The sequence below is a fragment of the Taudactylus pleione genome, unplaced genomic scaffold (assembly GCF_031769625.1).
Source record: "Taudactylus pleione unplaced genomic scaffold, aTauple2 ptg000566l, whole genome shotgun sequence".
Classification (NCBI taxonomy): Eukaryota; Metazoa; Chordata; class Amphibia; order Anura; family Myobatrachidae; genus Taudactylus; species Taudactylus pleione.
The window spans coordinates 511,074-531,505 of NW_028284968.1; the positions used below are offsets into that span (position 1 = coordinate 511,074).

At 42.8% G+C, this 20,432-nt stretch overlaps 1 protein-coding gene across 2 annotated transcripts in view; it reads right to left on the reverse strand.

Moving 5' to 3' along the window:
* Positions 1 to 1,798: 1,798 nt before the first annotated feature.
* The window catches only part of COL5A1 (collagen type V alpha 1 chain), a 221,930-nt gene continuing 203,296 nt past the window's right edge, over positions 1,799 to 20,432 (reverse strand). For both annotated transcript variants that reach the window (XM_088453033.1, XM_088453032.1), the window contains exon 66: positions 1,799 to 4,161. In XM_088453033.1, coding sequence (XP_088309159.1) covers positions 4,015 to 4,161 — 147 coding nt within the window. In that variant the 3' untranslated portion in view covers positions 1,799 to 4,014. The remainder of the gene's footprint in view (positions 4,162 to 20,432) is intronic.

Genomic DNA, 20,432 nt, shown 5'->3' on the forward strand with positions numbered 1-20,432 from the left:
GGCATTTACATTCTAGTGGAAGTGGAGTGCATAGCTATTCGATTCATATATATTTATTTAATAAAGAATAAACTCAAATAAAATTACACCAGGAAATGTTTTGTTCATGCAGGTACAGGAAGGATGTTAATTTCAGTATAGCTGTTGTATGTATTTTATTTTTTTAGGGCAGAATAATAGTGATGATTTAACAAATTTCACAAACAGTTGTAATTGATGTAGTCAGAAACACTTTTTTTTTAATTAATGAAAACAAAAATCACATGACCTAAACGTTATCATTGATGAGCTCAAATACATCTGAATATCTTTTGGTTTGTTATGAAATGAATGTGCAAACCAGTGCTGGTTCCTTGGTGCACAAACATTTGTTTGCCAGCCAGAGGACATAATTATACCTAGATTTATTAAGCATAAATTTTAGTTTCATTTTGAAGCTTGAACCATGTTTAATAAAACCTCAAAATACCAAATGTGTACAATAATAATACTTTCTAAGGACAGTATCGTTGTAAGTGCAGGATTATTATTTTACTTCTTCCCCCTCTAAAAACTACTGTATCATATATTTTAAAAGTATTTAAAGATTTTAGAAATTGTATTTCTGTTCATTTAAGGTATTTCTGCCAGTTGTGGTTACCTTTAGGTCATCTTAGTGGGGGGAAAAAAAATCCCTACCAGGTTTTGCTTGAGAAATTGGAGCCTCGATGTACTAATGAACACAAACTTTAATAGGGATGATCTCTCAAATTTTGTATTCGATTGGAGCCTCTTAGCTATGCATGAGAAACCTATTCAAGCGAGAAAAACATTTGAACGTATTCAGGATGACTTCTGAATGCTCCGTTTAGAGATATCAATTAATGTAACTGAGAATCCTCAAAGGGGGGCTGGGGGATGAAATGATGGGAGGTTTACAAACCTTTAAATTCAAAAAGTCTTGTTCTAATTCCCTTTTGAAATGTACACTCCCAATTAAAATTAAAGTGTGCCTTTTAAGAAACATGGGTTCACTAGGTAGAAGAGTAGATATATAAACATGTTTAAGGAGATTGCTTTCTATAAAAAGTTTTTGCAAAACAAGAAAGGTCTTTACAGTGACTATGTTTTAGGCCAGGAGTTTGCATGAAGCCATCATTGCTAAAATTCAGATTCTCCCAAAGCAAAAAGTGCACACGGATCAGGTTTATATTCTTCATGGTTAGAAAATGCTCAAATGAAGTGTTAATAATTGTTGAAGGTTGGAATTGGTTTTATTGTTAGAAAAAAATTCAGATTTTTTTAAGCTCAGATAACAATGTTGTAAAGTTTAAGGATGTTTTGTCCTTCACATACCTGTTAATGGCTATTATTATTGGGAAAAGGACTCATGCACTTGATTTTCCATTCCAATGGGTATGAAAACTAATATGACCATTCACCAAAACATCATGGGAACCATACTGGTCTTACACAACTAAATAAGTGCTATCTACCCATCAAATTGCTCACTACTTGGTGGTTGTGCTGTATGGACAGAATGCACTGTGAGCATGACAATTTTATGTGTATAAAATTATTATTTGACGGGAGAAGTGTGAAATACAAGGCACAAAACACTGTCATTATATTAATTAGCTTCAATTTCCCTCTAAATACAGATGTCCCAGTGAGTTGGTTTAACATTGTGCTTCCCCCTAAATAAATATTAGTGTCAGGCGGTTTGTGAATTAGAGCTATGTCTGTTTTTGAAGTTGTAGAAAGTCTTCTAATGGTCATACAGAGTAGTCTTCTACAGTCTGTTTCAATACAATGGACACATTGTTGAAAATTTATTTTTCACTGATATAAACATGAAGGTCACGTGGTTTCCAAAGAGCAAAAAAAATTATAACATTGGAAGAAATCTGTACAAAATAAAAATGGAAGATATCGGTAAAAAAAAGTTTAAATGGGTCACATTTAGTTTAAAAGAAAAATAATAAAATAATCCCTTTCTATGAATAGTTTTAGGAATTATTTTGCTTCATTTTCACACATGTAATTAATGTACTGTATTCATCTAAACGACCATTTTTATAAAAAAAAAAAATAATAATCTTTATACTGGAAACATAACAACCATAGTAAAGGGCCTTGTATCTGCACATGGAATTCAGTCAGTGACTGATATCTGATACTTCTACAGATTTCTAGTTGTCCTCTAACTATTCATAAAAGAGGCAAATATGTGCACATTTTGTCCCTTTTTTTTTTATTAGTTCAGTGAGGTTCACTGACGTTTCAGCCTTGTACAGTACTGGTCATGTAAACGCTCATCAAACTAGAAATCGTAAGAACCAATTTGCACATTCGCCAACATCAGCACACAAGAAAAGACATTATTTTTTTCAACACTTTTAAACAAACAACATAAGTTAGCACCACAATTAATCAGCATCTGAGTACAAATCCGGAATAATTATAAACACAGAAATGGAGAGATTTTCTTTTTGTAAAAAAAAAATCTACATGGGAAGCTACCACAATACAGTTCATTTTTTTTGTTTATTACGCCATACTGTATCTACATTGTATATGAATACAAGAGAAGCATGCATTATAACCCTTCCCGCTAGCACTCTGAGTGGGATATGTCGGACAGGAAGTAGTGGCAGTTCGCCCAGAGAGGAGCACTGTCAGGGAGTTCATCAAAATATAAAAAAATATAGCACCACAGGAAAACGGAACAACATAGCACCTATTTCTGACAAGATTTTCCCTACTACAGGCAATCTCCCACTCTGTGACAAGGCAACATAGAGGTAAAATACTGTACAATAATAATAACTCCTTAGCCTGTCTCAGCCCTTGTCACGCGATCGCATTGTTGCTGGATCTCTTTGCTATCCGAAGCAGTTTGCCCAAGAAATTTTAGGTTTGCCCTACTGGCGGCACATGTCAAACATATGCATTAATGAGCTCCTACAGCAGGATCATTGGCTATGGCATGCACTTGAAACTAGGTTGAAATTTAAGTAAAAAAACAAATTTCCATAATCATGATCACACCGCAGTTCTATAGAAATCAGTGACCTAGCTGTCTTTTGAGAGGCGCCATCCATTAAAATGTCCTGTTAAGTGAAATACGGAAAATGTGGCATAATTGCATAGCTAGTGTTTTTGACAACGTAGCACAGTTATTTTTTGCATAGTGTACTGGCAAATTCCCATTGTGTGTTTAATTTATCCCTGGACTAATTATTCTTTAAGAAGACTGTAAAGAATTGGGCCCAAAGCACATGATGGAGAACTTAAATCTGTGATTCTAAAAAAAAAAAAAAAAAAATTTACATATTGCCACAAATGCCAGTATTTATCTGTAAAAACCCTGATTTAAAATCAGCTGACATGCAAGGTTTAAAGCTAGGATAAGGCAACTTTTTTTCTTTTTTCCTTAAAAACAGAATAATAATAATAATATACAATACAAATAATTACATACAAAAATATAAGCACCTTTAATACAAAGGGACAAGGCGAGCACAATGACGAGTGCATTAATTAGGAAGACTGAGTGAAAAACAAGAGCCCTTTCTGGTCCAAATTTGTGTCAGGCTGGATTATTATGTTCAAGCATCTCCGTCACACAGGTAATGATATTCTAATCATTATACAGACGCATTTTATAGACTGGGAGCAGATAATTCATCATAAACAGGAGTCCTGTGCTTCTAGTGATTGTCACGTGATGCCGTTTAGGTCATGTGATCCCAAGGCTTTGGACACCAAGTGGTTATTTTTCTTTCCCTAATATATTGGTGGTCCAGGCGCATAGCCTCAAGCAAATTGGGGTTCAACCCTTCACCGTCCCAGTTTGAGAACGTGCATGTGAAAAAATAATAAACTGTGATGAGGTTTCAAGGTTGCTCATTTGGAAACTTGGCGTCGTTCTGGTATGCTATTGGCCTCTTCTCAAAACAAGTGTATTTATGTATATTTACTTATCTCTTTTTTTTGTGGTTTTTTTTTTCTGGAGAGTCTTTTTTTTTTTTTTTAGCCTAGGAAACACACTGGTCCCACTTCAAAGCCGAATTTTTGCGTTGGGTCTCCGAAGTCATTGAACATAAGGTCCACTATTGGAGCTTGTTCCACCTTGGGGGTGTTGAGTTCCAGAATAGTCTTTTGCGAGCTTTTCTTTGACTGGTAGGAGAGGGAGAGAGAATGTGAGTGAGTCAGCAATTCATTGTGGTTGGTGGGCAAACCTGTGACTGGCGACAAAAGATTTAGCAGAACTTTATAAATGAGATTTGACCCCTTGATATACCCAACCTTCCCTAGGTAGTATGCTCAGTACACCCCCCCTACCCCCATTGAGATTGTGTTAGCAAATATAATCTCCCTGGCAATTATCCAGATCAGTCTCCCGTGGCATTGTATGGAAGAGAATCTAATTAACATGATCCCAGGTGTGTCACGCTATAGGAAACCATACTCCCTGCACAGTAAGACCGGGTACACACCTGAATGATATCGGGACGATTTGCCATATTGGAACGACAATTGTCTACATCGTATAGTGTGTACGCACAGTTACACGCTTCAGCGGGTCGCATAAAGGCTCTCCTGGTTGGCTGTGCTGCACGGCCAACCAGACTGTATTATATGCAACTTGGTGCCTATCATGTAGTGTGTACGACCAACCGGACAATGTCGGGCTGATAAGCTAATTTTGACTAGGCCAATGGTTGTAGTGTGTACGGGAGCAACGATAAATCGTATACAATCTGTGTCACTCCTGTTTGTCTGCCCCTCCCTTAGAGAATGTAAAGCTCTTTCGAGCAGGGCCCTCTACCCTCTTGTGCTTCTCCCAAATTTCATTTATCTCTTACTCCCCACTAGGGCAACTAACACTTGGCTGCTTATGTGGGTGTCAAGGTCACTAATATATAGCTATGTTTATTATGGTAGGGGGCAGAGGCCAGGATCTCCATCGACCTCTCTCCCTCATCTGCGACGGCTGGCTTGCGTGACCTGAGTGACCCTATGGTTACTCAGCCAGCCAGGAGACACGCAGATGACCCAATGTGGCGTCCGAGGACGCAGCTGGGATCATTAATGCAGCAGGAGACGTGATGCCTCCTGCTACATTACCAAGGATAGAGTAGCAGAGCTGCTTGTGTGCGGCTTTGTAATTCCGTCCTTTGCTGAATCAGGCCCCGAGTTATATTCTCAGTATGAGATTCTTTCACATTTATATTAATGAAAAAAATAAAAGCAGCATTGAGCATAACACAGTAGCGTACTAGAAAGCACCAAAATCCTGATGTTCAAAATTTCTCCTGCTCTTTATCCCCGCATACTTATATTATTAGTAACCATAAGGCCTAGACAGTAGACCGTTGGAAATATATATATATTACAAATTAATAAATATAACAGGGCTAATAAAATCACCCTAACACTTTTGGACTAATCTCAACTAATAACAGTTATCCGTCCTCACAGAGGGTATGGACTGCAGGGTTGTCTTGTAAGTACTTCTAGAATAATAAATGTGTGAAATACCAATAAATCTAATATAGTTTAGACAAAAGTGTATTCAAATTAGTTAATGCTTAAAAGAATGAAACATTCTTTTGGCTAGAAATTACTACATGTGTAAGGGCATTACTGTATGTGGCATAATAATGTGTAAGGGGCATTACTGTGTGTGGCATAATAATGTGTAAGGGGCATTACTGTGTGTGGCGTAATAATGTTTAAGTGGGGTATGCATTCGGCATCCTGGCGGTCGGGATGCCGACGCTTACATTACCGGCGGCAGAATACAAATGCCGGTCAGAATCCTGGCACCGGGATTCCGAAAGTAAGTAACGGGGTTGGGGGGATGGTTAGGCATTAGGGGGAGGGTTAGGTTTAGGGTTCGGGAGGTTAGTTTCAGTCACCAGGGGGTTAGGGGAGGGAGAGGGTGAGCTTACCGACCAACAAGTGTCGCTATGTTAACTCTGTCGAGATCCAGGCGTCGGGATTCTGACCGCCAGGATCCCCGCTGACGGTATTTCATATCAATTTCGTAAGTGGCATAATGTGTATAAGGAGTACTACTGTGTGGCATAACGTGAATGGAATGGGCCTAACTGTGTGGTGTAATGTGAATAAGGTGCACTACGGGACACTACTGCGCTGTGTAATTTGACTACGGGACACTACTGTGCTGTGTAATGTGACTAAGGGGCACTACTGTGTGGTTTAATGTGACAAAGGGACACTACTGTGTCTTCCCAGCAAGACCACACCTTTTTTTTTCATCGCTTAGCTTTGGAATGCGCTGCTTCAATTGTGAATGGCAGCACCAATGCTCTTTATGGGATTGGGTATGATATCACGACACTTGGGATGCCGGCTGTCAATATACTGACAGCGGCATCCCGATGTTAACAAACCCGACATGGGAACGGTAAGTAGCATTCCCCTGTCCTATTTACCCCCTAACCCTCCTTTCCTGCACCCTGATACTAACCCTCCCTACCTCGCTCCCTAAACCTCACAGTTAAGCTGCCCATCCTTTACACGATGCGGGGACGACTGCACGATTACGACGCCGTCGTCTCCCGCGGGGTGAAGTGCATATACTGAGTGTTCAGATGTTCAGTGTATGCAAATCAATCATCCCCGAACATGGCAACCTGATGGCGGTCGTCATATTACTACTAATATTACACGGGACACAGGATACATGTCTATAATGCGAATATTACACCCATATATTATGTGCCTTATTCACAAAGTGATGTGAACGGGACGCCCAAGCAGCTTCTGATGAAAATGATATGTGGCGTGCCTATAATCTGTGTGCGACTGCGGCTGTATCTGCCTGCTACTGTAAATGCTACGTTACAGTGTTAGTTACTGTCACTGTAACAGCCGCTGACACTGTAACACAGACACTCTAATGTAGCTTTCCGCAGGCAGATACACCCGCAGTTGCACACAGAATATAGGCATGCCGCATATCATTATAATCAGCAGAAGCAGGTTGTGCATTTAATAGTACTTCTAATATTACACTGTACACAGGATACATTTCTATACTACTGTACAAATATTACACTGTCCACAGACAACATGCCTATACTGCTAATATACTGTACATCAGGGTACATGCCTATACTGCTAATATACTGTACATCAGAGCACATGCCTATACTGCTAATAACATACTGTACATCAGGGTACAGCCTATACTGCTAATAATATACTGTACATCAGAGCACATGCCTATACTGCTAATAATATACTGTACATCAGAGTACATGCCTATACTGCTAATATACTGTACATCAGGGTACAGCCTATACTGCTAATAATATACTGTACATCAGAGCACATGCCTATACTGCTAATATACTGTACATCAGAGTACATGCCTATACTGCTAATATACTGTACATCAGAGTACATGCCTATACTGCTAATAATATACTGTACATCAGAGCACATGCCTATACTGCTAATATACTGTACATCAGAGCACATGCCTATACTGCTAATAATATACTGTACATCAGAGCACATGCCTATACTGCTAATAATATACTGTACATCAGAGCACATGCCTATACTGCTAATATACTGTACATCAGAGCACATGCCTATACTGCTAATATACTGTACATCAGAGCACATGCCTATACTGCTAATAATATACTGTACATCAGAGCACATGCCTATACTGCTAATATACTGTACATCAGAGCACATGCCTATACTGCTAATATACTGTACATCAGAGCACATGCCTATACTGCTAATATACTGTACATCAGAGTACATGCCTATACTGCTAATATACTGTACATCAGAGTACATGTCTATACTGCTAATAATATACTGTACATCAGAGCACATGCCTATACTGCTAATAATATACTGTACATCAGAGCACATGCCTATACGGCTAATATACTGTACATCAGAGCACATGCCTATACTGCTAATATACTGTACATCAGGGTACATGCCTATACTGCTAATATACTGTACATCAGAGCACATGCCTATACTGCTAATATACTGTACATCAGAGCACATGCCTATACTGCTAATATACTGTACATCAGGGTACATGCCTATACTGCTAATATACTGTACATCAGGGCACATGCCTATACTGCTAATATACTGTACATCAGGGTACATGCCTATACTGCTAATATACTGTACATCAGAGCACATGCTTATACTGCTAATAATATACTGTACATCAGAGCACATGCCTATACTGCTAATATACTGTACATCAGAGCACATGCCTATACTGTGAATAATATACTGTACATCAGAGTACATGCCTATACTGCTAATATACTGTACATCAGAGCACATGCCTATACTGCTAATAATATACTGTACATCAGAGCACATGCCTATACTGCTAATATACTGTACATCAGAGCACATGCCTATACTGCTAATAATATACTGTACATCAGAGCACATGCCTATACTGCTAATATACTGTACATCAGGGTACATGCCTATACTGCTAATATACTGTACATCAGAGCACATGCCTATACTGCTAATATACTGTACATCAGAGTACATGCCTATACTGCTAATAATATACTGTACATCAGAGTACATGCCTATACAGCTAATATACTGTACATCAGAGCACATGCCTATACTGCTAATAATATACTGTACATCAGAGCACATACCTATACTGCTAATAATATACTGTACATCAGAGCACATGCCTATACTGCTAATATACTGTACATCAGAGCACATGCCTATACTGCTAATATACTGTACATCAGAGCACATGCCTATACTGCTAATATACTGTACATCAGAGCACATGCCTATACTGCTAATATACTGTACATCAGAGTACATGCCTATACTGCTAATATACTGTACATCAGAGCACATGCCTATACTGCTAATAATATACTGTACATCAGAGCACATGCCTATACTGCTAATATACTGTACATCAGAGCACATGCCTATACTGCTAATATACTGTACATCAGAGCACATGCCTATACTGCTAATATACTGTACATCAGAGCACATGCCTATACTGCTAATATACTGTACATCAGAGTACATGCCTATACTGCTAATATACTGTACATCAGAGCACATGCCTATACTGCTAATAATATACTGTACATCAGGGTACATGCCTATACTGCTAATATACTGTACATCAGAGCACATGCCAATACTGCTAATATACTGTACATCAGAGTACATGTCTATACTGCTAATATACTGTACATCAGGGTACATGCCTATACTGCTAATATACTGTACATCAGAGCACATGCCTATACTGCTAATATACTGTACATCAGAGCACATGCTTATACTGCTAATAATATACTGTACATCAGAGCACATGCCTATACTGCTAATATACTGTACATCAGAGCACATGCCAATACTGCTAATATACTGTACATCAGAGTACATGTCTATACTGCTAATATACTGTACATCAGGGTACATGCCTATACTGCTAATATACTGTACATCAGAACACATGCCTATACTGCTAATAATATACTGTACATCAGAGCACATGCCTATACTGCTAATAATATACTGTACATCAGAGCACATGCCTATACTGCTAATATACTGTACATCAGAGTACATGCCTATACTGCTAATATACTGTACATCAGGGTACATGCCTATACTGCTAATATACTGTACATCAGAGCACATGCCTATACTGCTAATATACTGTACATCAGGGTACATGCCTATACTGCTAATATACTGTACATCAGAGCACATGCCTATACTGCTAATATACTGTACATCAGAGCACATGCCTATACTGCTAATATACTGTACATCAGGGTACATGCTTATACTGCTAATAATATACTGTACATCAGAGCACATGCTTATACTGCTAATATACTGTACATCAGAGCACATGCCTATACTGTGAATAATATACTGTACATCAGAGTACATGCCTATACTGCTAATATACTGTACATCAGAGCACATGCCTATACTGCTAATAATATACTGTACATCAGAGCACATGCCTATACTGCTAATAATATACTGTACATCAGAGCACATGCCTATACTGCTAATATACTGTACATCAGAGCACATGCTTATACTGCTAATAATATACTGTACATCAGAGCACATGCCTATACTGCTAATATACTGTACATCAGAGCACATGCCTATACTGTGAATAATATACTGTACATCAGAGTACATGCCTATACTGCTAATATACTGTACATCAGAGCACATGCCTATACTGCTAATAATATACTGTACATCAGAGCACATGCCTATACTGCTAATAATATACTGTACATCAGAGCACATGCCTATACTGCTAATATACTGTACATCAGGGTACATGCCTATACTGCTAATAATATACTGTACATCAGAGTACATGCCTATACAGCTAATATACTGTACATCAGAGCACATGCCTATACTGCTAATAATATACTGTACATCAGAGCACATACCTATACTGCTAATAATATACTGTACATCAGAGCACATGCCTATACTGCTAATATACTGTACATCAGAGCACATGCCTATACTGCTAATAATATACTGTACATCAGAGCACATGCCTATACTGCTAATATACTGTACATCAGAGCACATGCCTATACTGCTAATATACTGTACATCAGAGTACATGCCTATACTGCTAATATACTGTACATCAGAGCACATGCCTATACTGCTAATAATATACTGTACATCAGAGCACATGCCTATACTTCTAATATACTGTACATCAGGGTACATGCCTATACTGCTAATATACTGTACATCAGAGCACATGCCAATACTGCTAATATACTGTACATCAGAGTACATGCCTATACTGCTAATATACTGTACATCAGGGTACATGCCTATACTGCTAATATACTGTACATCAGAGCACATGCCTATACTGCTAATAATATACTGTACATCAGAGCACATGCCTATACTGCTAATAATATACTGTACATCAGAGCACATGCCTATACTGCTAATATACTGTACATCAGAGTACATGCCTATACTGCTAATATACTGTACATCAGGGTACATGCCTATACTGCTAATATACTGTACATCAGAGCACATGCCTATACTGCTAATATACTGTACATCAGGGTACATGCCTATACTGCTAATATACTGTACATCAGAGCACATGCCTATACTGCTAATATACTGTACATCAGAGCACATGCTTATACTGCTAATAATATACTGTACATCAGAGCACATGCTTATACTGCTAATATACTGTACATCAGAGCACATGCCTATACTGTGAATAATATACTGTACATCAGAGTACATGCCTATACTGCTAATATACTGTACATCAGAGCACATGCCTATACTGCTAATAATATACTGTACATCAGAGCACATGCCTATACTGCTAATATACTGTACATCAGAGCACATGCCTATACTGCTAATATACTGTACATCAGAGTACATGCCTATACTGCTAATAATATACTGTACATCAGAGCACATGCCTATACTGCTAATATACTGTACATCAGAGCACATGCTTATACTGCTAATAATATACTGTACATCAGAGCACATGCCTATACTGCTAATATACTGTACATCAGAGCACATGCCAATACTGCTAATATACTGTACATCAGAGTACATGTCTATACTGCTAATATACTGTACATCAGGGTACATGCCTATACTGCTAATATACTGTACATCAGAACACATGCCTATACTGCTAATAATATACTGTACATCAGAGCACATGCCTATACTGCTAATAATATACTGTACATCAGAGCACATGCCTATACTGCTAATATACTGTACATCAGAGTACATGCCTATACTGCTAATATACTGTACATCAGGGTACATGCCTATACTGCTAATATACTGTACATCAGAGCACATGCCTATACTGCTAATATACTGTACATCAGGGTACATGCCTATACTGCTAATATACTGTACATCAGAGCACATGCCTATACTGCTAATATACTGTACATCAGAGCACATGCCTATACTGCTAATATACTGTACATCAGGGTACATGCTTATACTGCTAATAATATACTGTACATCAGAGCACATGCTTATACTGCTAATATACTGTACATCAGAGCACATGCCTATACTGTGAATAATATACTGTACATCAGAGTACATGCCTATACTGCTAATATACTGTACATCAGAGCACATGCCTATACTGCTAATAATATACTGTACATCAGAGCACATGCCTATACTGCTAATAATATACTGTACATCAGAGCACATGCCTATACTGCTAATATACTGTACATCAGAGCACATGCTTATACTGCTAATAATATACTGTACATCAGAGCACATGCCTATACTGCTAATATACTGTACATCAGAGCACATGCCTATACTGTGAATAATATACTGTACATCAGAGTACATGCCTATACTGCTAATATACTGTACATCAGAGCACATGCCTATACTGCTAATAATATACTGTACATCAGAGCACATGCCTATACTGCTAATAATATACTGTACATCAGAGCACATGCCTATACTGCTAATATACTGTACATCAGGGTACATGCCTATACTGCTAATAATATACTGTACATCAGAGTACATGCCTATACAGCTAATATACTGTACATCAGAGCACATGCCTATACTGCTAATAATATACTGTACATCAGAGCACATACCTATACTGCTAATAATATACTGTACATCAGAGCACATGCCTATACTGCTAATATACTGTACATCAGAGCACATGCCTATACTGCTAATAATATACTGTACATCAGAGCACATGCCTATACTGCTAATATACTGTACATCAGAGCACATGCCTATACTGCTAATATACTGTACATCAGAGTACATGCCTATACTGCTAATATACTGTACATCAGAGCACATGCCTATACTGCTAATAATATACTGTACATCAGAGCACATGCCTATACTTCTAATATACTGTACATCAGGGTACATGCCTATACTGCTAATATACTGTACATCAGAGCACATGCCAATACTGCTAATATACTGTACATCAGAGTACATGCCTATACTGCTAATATACTGTACATCAGGGTACATGCCTATACTGCTAATATACTGTACATCAGAGCACATGCCTATACTGCTAATAATATACTGTACATCAGAGCACATGCCTATACTGCTAATAATATACTGTACATCAGAGCACATGCCTATACTGCTAATATACTGTACATCAGAGTACATGCCTATACTGCTAATATACTGTACATCAGGGTACATGCCTATACTGCTAATATACTGTACATCAGAGCACATGCCTATACTGCTAATATACTGTACATCAGGGTACATGCCTATACTGCTAATATACTGTACATCAGAGCACATGCCTATACTGCTAATATACTGTACATCAGAGCACATGCTTATACTGCTAATAATATACTGTACATCAGAGCACATGCTTATACTGCTAATATACTGTACATCAGAGCACATGCCTATACTGTGAATAATATACTGTACATCAGAGTACATGCCTATACTGCTAATATACTGTACATCAGAGCACATGCCTATACTGCTAATAATATACTGTACATCAGAGCACATGCCTATACTGCTAATATACTGTACATCAGAGCACATGCCTATACTGCTAATATACTGTACATCAGAGTACATGCCTATACTGCTAATAATATACTGTACATCAGAGTACATGCCTATACAGCTAATATACTGTACATCAGAGCACATGCCTATACTGCTAATAATATACTGTACATCAGAGCACATGCCTATACAGCTAATATACTGTACATCAGAGCACATGCCTATACTTCTAATATACTGTACATCAGAGCACATGCCTATACTGCTAATATACTGTACATCAGAGTACATGCCTATACTGCTAATAATATACTGTACATCAGAGCACATGCCTATACTGCTAATAATATACTGTACATCAGAGCACATGCCTATACTGCTAATATACTGTACATCAGAGCACATGCCTATACTGCTAATATACTGTACATCAGAGCACATGCCAATACTGCTAATATACTGTACATCAGAGTACATGCCTATACTGCTAATATACTGTACATCAGAGTACATGCCTATACTGCTAATATACTGTACATCAGAGCACATGCCTATACTGCTAATAATATACTGTACATCAGAGCACATGCCTATACTGCTAATATACTGTACATCAGAGCACATGCCTATACTGCTAATAATATACTGTACATCAGAGCACATGCCTATACTTCTAATATACTGTACATCAGAGCACATGCCTATACTGCTAATATACTGTACATCAGAGCACATGCCTATACTGCTAATAATATACTGTACATCAGAGCACATGCCTATACTGCTAATATACTGTACATCAGAGCACATGCCTATACTGCTAATATACTGTACATCAGAGCACATGCCAATACTGCTAATATACTGTACATCAGAGTACATGCCTATACTGCTAATATACTGTACATCAGGGTACATGCCTATACTGCTAATATACTGTACATCAGAGCACATGCCTATACTGCTAATAATATACTGTACATCAGAGCACATGCCTATACTGCTAATATACTGTACATCAGAGCACATGCCTATACTGCTAATATACTGTACATCAGAGTACATGCCTATACTGCTAATATACTGTACATCAGGGTACATGCCTATACTGCTAATAACAGGAGATATGGTAAGAACTTACCTTTGTTATCTCTGTTTCTACGAAGTCCATAGGGTCCACAGGGTTGACCTTGGGGTTATAGCTGGAACAGGATCCATGGGCACCACACAGTTAAGCTTTTAGCTCCCAGGATGCACTTGGGTCCTCCTCTATACCCCGCCCCCGAGCCACAGGCACCTCAGTTGGTAAGCAGCCTAGGCCGGAGGAGAATATGGAACAGAGAGAAGGAAGACTGGAACACACAAGAAACCATACTCACAGCAATAGGAGACGGAAAACCGGTGACCAGCCACACAGCCCATTTGAAGCCAGGTGCGTCAGGGCGGGCGCCCTGTGGACCCTATGGACTTCGTAGAAACAGAGATAACAAAGGTAAGTTCTTACCATATCTCCTGTTTTCTACTTCAGGGTCCATAGGGGGTCCACAGGGTTGACCTTGGGGATGTCCCAAAGCAGTTCAACTAAGGGCGGGGACGCTCCTGTGCTGAAAGGAGCACCCGGCGCCCAAAGGAAGCATCCTGAGAGGCGAAGGTGTCAAACGCATAGAACCTCAAAAACGTTTGAATAGAAGACCAAGTGGCCGCCTTACACAGCTGAACAGCAGAAGCGCCACTTCTAGCAGCCCAAGAGGGACCCACAGAACGAGTGGAATGAGCCTTAACAGAGGCTGGCACAGGTAAACCCTCTTGTGCATAAGCCTCACAAATAACGGAACGAAGCCAACGGGCTAACGTTTGTTTGTTGGCAGGCCAACCCCTCTTGTGAAAACCAAAGAGGATAAACAAGGAATCAGACTTCCTAACCGAAGCCGTCCGGTCTACATAAATTCTAAGCGCCCGGACCACATCTAAGGAAGTCTCACCAGCTGAAAGATCAGGGGACTGAAAAGCTGGCACAACAAGTTCCTGATTAATGTGGAACTTCGAGACCACTTTGGGCAAAAACTCAGGACGAGTGCGGAGCACCGCTCTGTCCTGGTGAAAAATCAGGAAAGGAGGGCGACAGGAAAGCGCCCCCAATTCAGACACCCTCCTGGCCGAAGCAATTGCCAGGAGAAAAACCGTCTTAAATGTCAGCCACTTGAGTTCCACCGCCTCAAGAGGCTCAAACGGAGGACCCTGCAGGACCCGTAGCACCACCGCCAAGTCCCAAGGAGCCACAGGAGGCACAAAGGGAGGCTGGATCCTGAGAACACCCTGGAAAAAGGTGTGAACGTCTGGTAGTATTGCAATCCGCCGTTGAAACCACACGGACAAGGCGGACACATGAACCTTCAGAGATGCTAGGCGTAAGCCGAGATCCAATCCTGACTGAAGAAATTCCGAGATCCTGGAAACTCTGAACACCTGAGGATCATAATGTCTGGACTCACACTACTGAAAGTAAGTGTGCCACACTCTGTGATAAATCCGTGCTGAAGCAGGCTTGCGTGCCCTGAGCATGGTACCAATAACCGAACTGGAGAAGCCCCGAGACCTCAAGACGGCTGTCTCAAGAGCCACGCCGTCAAAGACAGCCGACCCAGATCCGGGTAAAGGCAGGGCCCCTGAGACAACAGGTCCCGACGCTGAGGAAGAAGGTACGGAGCGTCGATGGAGAGGCTCCTGAGATCGGAGTACCAAGGACGTCTGGGCCACGCCGGAGCTACCAGCACGAGCATGCCGCCGTCCTGCTTGAATTTCCGCAGAACCCGAGGAAGCAGGGATAGCGGAGGAAACAGATACGCCAGGTGAAACGTCCATTTCACCGACAGCGCGTCCACCAGACTTGCGCCTGCGTCTCTTGTCCTTGACCCGTAAACGGGCAACTTGTGATTGTGACGGGAGGCCATCAAGTCCAGCTCCGGCAGTCCCCACCTGTCCACGAGTAGCTGAAACACCTCTGGGTGAAGCGACCATTCCCCGGGATGCACGTCGTGACGGCTGAGGAAGTCCGCCTCCCAATTGAGGACTCCGGGGATGAAGACCGCCGAGATCGCCGGAATGTGACCCTCCGCCCAAGTCAGGATACGAGACACCTCCGACATCGCTGCCTGACTGCGAGTTCCGCCTTGGTGGTTGATATACGCCACCGTGGTGGCGTTGTCGGACTGCACCTGTACCGCCCTTCCGTGAAGAGCGGGACCGGACGACTGCAGGGCCCTGTATACTGCCCGCAGTTCCAGGATGTTGATGGGGAGAAGTGCTTCTTCCGCTGACCAACGACCCTGAAGCGACAAAGAGCCGGTCACTGCCCCCCAACCCCGGAGACTGGCATCCGTCGTGAGCAGGACCCAGTCCGGGATCCAAAATGGGCGCCCCTCGACCAGATGAGCTGTCTGAAGCCACCAAGCCAAAGATTGCCGAACGTCCGGAGACAACACCAGCACCTGAGAGCGGATCCGGTGAGGTAACCCGTTCCATTCTGATAGAATCAGCCCCTGCAGGGGCCGGGAATGGAACTGGGCAAATTCCACCATGTCGAATGTCGACACCATGGACCCCAGAACTCTCATAGCCGAATGGACCGACAGACGGCAACGGCTCAGGCAACTGCGTATCCGCAGCTGTAGGGAGGCGACCTTCTCCGGAGTCAGGAAGATCCTTTGCTGACGCGAATCCAGCAGGGCTCCCAAATGAACCATCCGCTGTGATGGAATCAGGGAGGACTTTTTCCAATTTATCAACCACCCGTGTGCTTGCAGGCAAGCGATCGTCAGGTGGAGATGTTGAAGCAGTACCTCCGGGGAGCTCGCCAGCAACAGGAGGTCGTCCAGATACGGCAGCAGCCGTACATTCTGGTTCCGAAGATGTGCGGCCATGACCGCCATAATCTTCGTGAACACCCTTGGTGCCGTGGAGAGGCCAAAGGGTAGCGCCCGGAACTGATAGTGGTGTTGAAGGATAGCGAACCTCAGATACCGCTGGTGTGAAAATGCTATCGGAACATGGAGGTAGGCGTCCTGGATGTCCAGGGACACCATGTAATCCCCCGGTTCCATCGCCAGAATGATGGAACGTAACGTTTCCATCCTGAACTTGGGAACTCTGAGGAATTTGTTCAGAGACTTCAAGTTGAGGATAGGGCGATGAGAACCATTGGGTTTCTGCACCAGAAACAGAGACGAATAATACCCCGTCCCTCGTTGTGATAGAGGAACGGGAACAATGACCCCTGCTTTCAGCAAGGACTCTATAGCCTCCTGAACCTGTAACGCCTTGGTCTTGTCCTGAGAAGGACTTGTGCAGAAAAACTGGTGGGGTGGTCTGTGCCGAAAAGACAGGGCGTACCCCTGGGAGACCACTTCTCGAACCCAGGCATCCGTGGTGGTATTGTGCCAGCACTGGGCAAATAGAAGAAGTCGGCCTCCCACTCTGAGGTCCCCCAGAGGGAGGCCCGTCCCATCAGGCCGCAGGTTTATCTTCCTGCTTGGAAGAAGGGCGCCGAGCACTCCAGGCTTGCTTCTTGGGTTTAGAGGCAGTCTTACTCGCAGACTGTCTCGGGAAGGACTGACCTTTCGCCTTACCCTGAACCCGAAATGAACGAAAAGCCGAACTCCGAACCTTAGCAGGCAGTGCCGCCGAAGGGAGGAAGGCCGACTTGGATTTAGCCAGGGTGTCCACTATTTTGTCCAAGTCCGGACCAAATAGTAATACCCCATTGAAAGGTAAGGCCTCCAGACCCTTCTTTGAATCAGAGTCCGCTCTCCAGGACCGCAACCACAAGGATCGGCGGCCAGACACCGCTGCAGCCGATACCCGCGAGGTCAGCAGACTAGCATCTAAAGAAGCTTCACCAATGTAAGAAGCAGCGTCCCTCATTTGTCCCAACAACGCCCGCTGGACATCCGGAGCGTCGTCTGGGAAGGTATCTTCCAATGCATTGGCCCACCCCTCAATGGCCTTGGCCACCCAGGAGATGGCCATGGACGGTCGGGCCACCGCCCCGGAGAGGGAGTAAATAGACTTTAAGCAAGTCTCAACTTTCCTGTCCGTGGGATCCTTCAGCGAGGATATCGACGGTAATGGTAAGGTGGCGCCCCGAGTTAAACGGGTGACATGGGAATCCACCGCCGGTGGAGTTTCCCATTTTTTACAATGTGCCTCAGGGAAGGGGTAATTAGAAGCCAACCGCTTCTGAGGAAGGAATCTCTTACTGGGCGCCTGCCAAGCTACCGCCATATGATCCGTCAACTGATCCGACAGGGGAAACACCGCAGAAGCCACCTTAGTTTTTTTTAAACTAGGAAACTTCGACTTAGGAACCGGTACCTCATCCTCTATAAGAAGAATAGCTCGCACCGCCCTAACTAGTGCTCGCACATTAATGGACGACTTGGTATCCATTTCCTGGACCGAGGCGTCCGAGTCAGTGTCATCAGGGACCTCCCCATCATCTGATGAACCCTCTGAGTCCGATACCTGAGCAGCCCGTGTCATGAGTGGGCGTTTTGAAATCCTAGAAGGCATGTCAGTCTGCAACATTGACTGAAAAGCCGAGGAAGCGGCCGCCAAATTTTGCATGGAGTTGGAGAGCACATCCACCCAGGGTGGAGGAGTCGCCATAGGGGCCTGAAAAGGTACCACAGGCTGCTGCGGCACAGGGGAAGCCTGTATATACATAGGCAACCCCGCATAGGGACCTACTGATTGAGACCCAGGAGGACTCCGCAATAACTGCGGGACACCCGGGGAATGGGGGATGGTCGGCTGGGGCACCGCCCTAGTAGGGAGAGCAGTCGGGACCGACAGACGGTCCGCAATAGACACCAGCACTTGAGAAAACATCGCCCACGGTGGTTCCTGCGCCAGAGAAGGTCTGGATGGGCCAGGAGCCACCTGGCATCGACTACACAGGCCATCCTGTGACAAATCCTCCCTATCTACTCCTGCAGAACAGCGTCCGCAGGAGGCCAACACCGGAGCCACTGAGCGCTCAACCTCCTCGTCTGACATGACAGAATATATTATATATCTGGCACCAGGGTAGAAGTAAAACGCACTCACCGGTGTGCTGAACAACAGCCCACAATATGGCACTGAGTAGCACACAACTGTATGTGACGGACCTCACAAATACGTGATCTATATAAGTGAGGTCAGTAGAAACGCCCCTCCCCCACACACCTGTAGGGCTTGTAGGAGAAGTAAAGGGATAGGTATAAGCTGACAGTAAGTAGAAAATAAGCACAGACGGCAGCACTAGCAATAGTCACATACCATGCAGGAAGATATACTCACTGCACCTTTACACTACAATCAACCTGCCCAGATTCAGTGTCTGGGAGGGCTATAGTGCTGTGTACGCTGTCCTTAATCAGGGGAGAGATACACAGGGGGACCGGTCCGCGTGCTCCCTGAGATCTGCGCTGCCACTGGGAAAATGGCCGCTGGAGACCTCAGAGGAGGAGTGGCCGAGGAATCTGCAGCTCAGCGATGCCAGACTCCGTGCTGAAAGGCGCGCTGAGCTGAGGGGAGGAGCCGCTGACAGGGAAGGCTTCCTCCCCTGGCTGGCCATAACCCCAGGGATGCTGGCTTCCCGCTTGCCCTTTTATCCCTGGTGGTCTAGTGGTCCCACGGGTTATGGGGGGGCCCGCCGCCACTGCCAGCAGCCTCCGGTCTGTCCCCAGGACCGGAGGCTAAAGGACTGCATTTAAGGCATTCCGTGCGCCGCTGCTAGCCAGCGA